The 4,141-nt window shown below is 49.1% G+C and overlaps 1 protein-coding gene across 1 annotated transcript in view; it reads left to right on the forward strand.

Moving 5' to 3' along the window:
• The window catches only part of LOC104952113 (PH-interacting protein-like), a 9,100-nt gene extending 4,966 nt beyond the window's left edge, over window positions 1-4,134 (forward strand). Inside the window, exons 9-10 of the mRNA XM_010778868.1 lie at window positions 2,653-2,790; window positions 2,895-4,134. Coding sequence (XP_010777170.1) covers window positions 2,653-2,790; window positions 2,895-3,643 — 887 coding nt within the window. The 3' untranslated portion in view covers window positions 3,644-4,134. The remainder of the gene's footprint in view (window positions 1-2,652; window positions 2,791-2,894) is intronic.
• Window positions 4,135-4,141: the final 7 nt, after the last annotated feature.

Below are 4,141 nucleotides of genomic sequence, written 5' to 3' on the forward strand. Positions count from 1 at the left end.
CTGTATTGCCCGTGGAAACCTCCAAGGAGTTATAACTAAACGCTTTCTTTTCTTATTATTTCATTTAATCACATAATCACATAATTTTTACAAAAACATAAAAAGAAAAAAAAAAAAAAAAAAAAAAAAAAAAAAAACAAAAAAAAAAAAAAAACAAACACACATCTACATACGATCTATGCAATAACTTAGTGTGGCACAAGAGCTCCGGAGTAAACACATTAGTCATAATTCCGTCACCTCAAGTGTACGAAGAAACCGGGCAGAGAGGACAGTTACAGGTGCGAGCCCACCACGCGCCACCCTCATTGCACACCACGTCACATATATGTGTATGTATCTAATACTACGCGAGAAAGAACAAACATTAAAGAAATGACTAATCCCGCCGAGAAGAACAAGTAAGATGCGTTAAAAAAAAAACTGTATTCATGCTGCTCTAAACGCCCTTGAAACAACCACATTATCGAGATGCGTAGCTGAAGCGTGTAGTATGACTCAGTGGCACAAAGTTCGATTGAATGCTGAGCGCACACATGCTCCTTCGCCTACGTGTGAGAACATGAAAGCGGAATGCTTGCAATTTACCCTTTCCTCTTGTGACATGGTCGCAGGCGCGATGTCAGCGTGTTAGTATCACCACACCGTCTAATTTACTTTCTCAGGACTGTGAACCATATGCTCGAGTGTTTATATGTCCTGTGACAGCAGTGTCAACCCCCACAAAGAATGAGCGAACAATGATATCTGACATGCTTTCGAGTGTAATCTTGAGGTGATCTTGTGCATATCATCTTACATTATGCTATAGACTCAGATGTCGCCCCCATTGCGACCAACATGTGTGAAGGGACGCGTCTGTTGTCTAGCCCAGCATCAGCCCAAGCCCTTCAATGAGACGCGATATGCACATCAACGTGATGACGCCTGCTTCACCGGTCCGAAACAAGATTCAACATGCTGAGGCTGATGTGGCGATTACCAGACCCGACAACACATCCTTGTTGATCAGTCATATACACACCTGCCACACAAAACACATCAACGATTCTAAAAGCAATGGTGCGTTTTGATGTCATGCCTCGAGTAACAGCCAAAGCTCTGAAGGCCTCTTGCTTGTCATAGTAAGACAGCCGCAAAAGCAGTTGCGGCGCCAGGCAGCTATTTGTGTTGGGTAATCTAATGGTCAGCGGCTAACCCATACAGTGTGGGCGGCCCTCAAGTGCACGTATTTGCAATGTATTACATACACGCTTCGCCTTGAGCAGTGGAACAACGCCACGCGTGAGGTTTAAGATTATTTCGCCTGTCTCAATCCAAATTGACAACTGTATGAAATAAAAAGCACATTGTTGTCTGTAGTAACAAACATAAAAAGGCGGCGACCTGGAGCGCAATCCTGCATCTTCCCAGACACGTGAAAGAAGTTGAAAAACCGCCAACGCCCCTGCAGGGGGGTCCCTGGCGCATTGTCCCCAGGAGATTTTTTGAAAATACTAACATCAAATACACATTCTGCGTCTGCTCTCTTAAGAAGAAAACCATAAATAAATCACCAGATATTACTTAGCACACGTTTTAAAAAAAATGAATGTCATTTTAGTTTTTGTTACTGTTTTGTTCTGAAGCTGGAAGCCTGCTGCTCCTCACAAAGAGGAGAGAAGAGGCTGTGTGAATACTTTAGCCTGCTGGATACAGGGTGGGATAGCCCCCATTGTTCTGTGTGTCATACAATGAAAGACAGGCCCACTACCACCTATCAATCCTCAAACCTTTTGGGGTCTTATAGTTGTAACCCGATGTATTCGAGATGTACCTCACAGCAAAAAGTAGTTCTCCCGGGTCGGCGACTTCCTGCAACAACACCCGACGCTGTTATCTGATTCTGACTTGCCAGAAAGAACACTTATCAAAGATGTTCTATTCGAGCAAGACGATCAGCTACGTGACAAAAGTTTTTCAAAACCCGTTTCTAGTCTTGCGGTATATTCGCCAGAGCACAGCTGGCTCTGAACATCAAATCTTACTCAAACTGCTGTCTGTGCAATTTAACTTCACGCGCGAGTTGGGGCAGACTTATTTTGCTTAGCTTTAAGCATCATTTCTCAGTGTTGGGGCTAAGCCATTATTGTATGGCTGTAGCCTAACCAGCCATACCCTGACCGCGAATACCTTCATTCCTTCTGTCTACTTGTATTCGCGAAATGCTTCCGTTTTGCGTGTCCTCCCCTTTCAATATGAAATCGCCCGCCAAACATCATATTCCCACAGCTCGCGCCAGGCGGGGGCCCCCGCAGTTACAAGGCTCCGGCGCTCCTTCGCGTGCGCGCGCACTCCCACTTGCGCAGCTCCGCGGACTCTCTCGCGAATTTCATCTCATAAATGTCCCCGACTGAGGCCACAACTTTTTTCAAAACAACAAGCTGTCGCAAATGGGGTGGCAGCTGGGGTGGCCCCAAGGCATCTTTTTCTGAGGTGCCAGCTGGCCACCCCGTGCCACCCCGGTAGAAAACCCCACTCGCGGCGCGCCCGTACAGGCATGAGTTGGCTATCCATTTCCCCTCCAACTCTTGACAAAAAAAACAATGTTTATTATCAAGAATTGAACAGATGTAAGATGTTAGACAATATACTTCTTTTTTTTGCATATAGAGTCTACTCGTTCCTTGAGGGCTCACACCTCTGTGTCAGCAATGCCACCGGCTCCTGAGAAGCCCTCTCCAGCAGCGGAGGATAGCAGAGGAGGAAGCACCCGGAGGAAACTCAGGACTCCTGTACGACTTACAGCTGGTAAGAGAAGTGACCATGTAGTGCTTAGGTTAAATATGAAAGTCATAAGATACACATGTAATCTCACATGCCTTCTTTTATTTTATTTTGCCCTGTAAATAAAGGCTCTCCTACTGGCCCTCCAACCCAGAGCACAGTCCACCTGAATGGCCACAGTAGTCATGTGACCCTGGGAATGGGGAGGCGGGGGCGTAGATCCAGAGTGGAGCCACCAGTGAGTCCTCCAGAAGTCACGACTCCAGAGAGCCCCTCCAGACCCCGGGGCCGCCCTCCCGGCAAGAAGAAAGGCAGGAAGAGCAATCAGGACCCGGAGGAGGGGGGGAGGAGAAAGAACCGCAGAAGCTCCACCCCTGATGATGATCCTGACCAATCAACGGGGGACGAAGGCGGGGCGTCTTCAGCGCAGGAAACACCCGTGCTGTCGGACTCTGGCATGCCGTCAACGCCTAGGCGGCGCGGTCGGCCCAGAGCGGTAAGAACTGATGAAGCCCCGCCCCCTGAGGAGAGGACTGGGTCCCCTGAGCCCTCAATGCTGAGGAGGAGCAGCAGGAGAGCCATCGAGGAGGTCACGCCTCCTTCGCAGGCGGCCAATCAGCGACCCAATCGGAGAGAGTCTTCACAGGGAGAGGAAGAGGAAGAGGAAGGAGAAGGAGAAGGGGAAGCGGACGAGGCGGGGGGGTCCATGCGCACACGTAACCAGGGGCGACGGTCCGCCTGGTACGTGGAGGAGGACTCAGAGGAGGAGCAGAGGCAGCTGCTGTTTGAGGACTCGTCAATCACATTTGGCACATCCTCAAAGGGGCGTGTCCGAAAGCTGACGGAGAAGGCCAAAGCCAATCTCATTGGCTGGTAACAGAGCAGATACACAGGAAGTCAGGAGGAGGAATCTGCAGTAGATTTCTCGCATCAGAGGAGGCTGAGTAGACGGAGTCATGATTGAGAAATGCATCCGTGTGTGTGCGTCTGGGGAGTTGCTCGTCCAGCTGCTGCTATTCATAACCGTGGCGATGAAGACAAACAACAGCGCACTTATCTGTCCACTCCTCCTAGCTCTGGGCCCAGTGAGCACATCGCTCCACTGAAACGCATGTTCATCCTGTTCCAACTCGTCCTGCATTATTGGTCCATGTTGGATCCCACAGGAGCCCACTGACTCCCCTGCTGGTGGTCTCGTTCCTGTCCAGTGAACCACTCTTCACCTCCGTCTGCCCTTAAACACTGTTGGTGTCAGACCGGGCTAAACAGTAGTGGAACGGTTTTAGTACTTGAAAAATAATCATGAGGAGAGCTGGATGTATCTTACTATTTCCCGAGTTTCTCTGGTGGGTAGGTCATATGCCAACCAAGATGA

The sequence above is a fragment of the Notothenia coriiceps genome, unplaced genomic scaffold (genome assembly GCF_000735185.1).
Source record: "Notothenia coriiceps isolate Sejong01 unplaced genomic scaffold, NC01 NC01_scaffold00019551, whole genome shotgun sequence".
NCBI classification, from domain to species: Eukaryota; Metazoa; Chordata; class Actinopteri; order Perciformes; family Nototheniidae; genus Notothenia; species Notothenia coriiceps.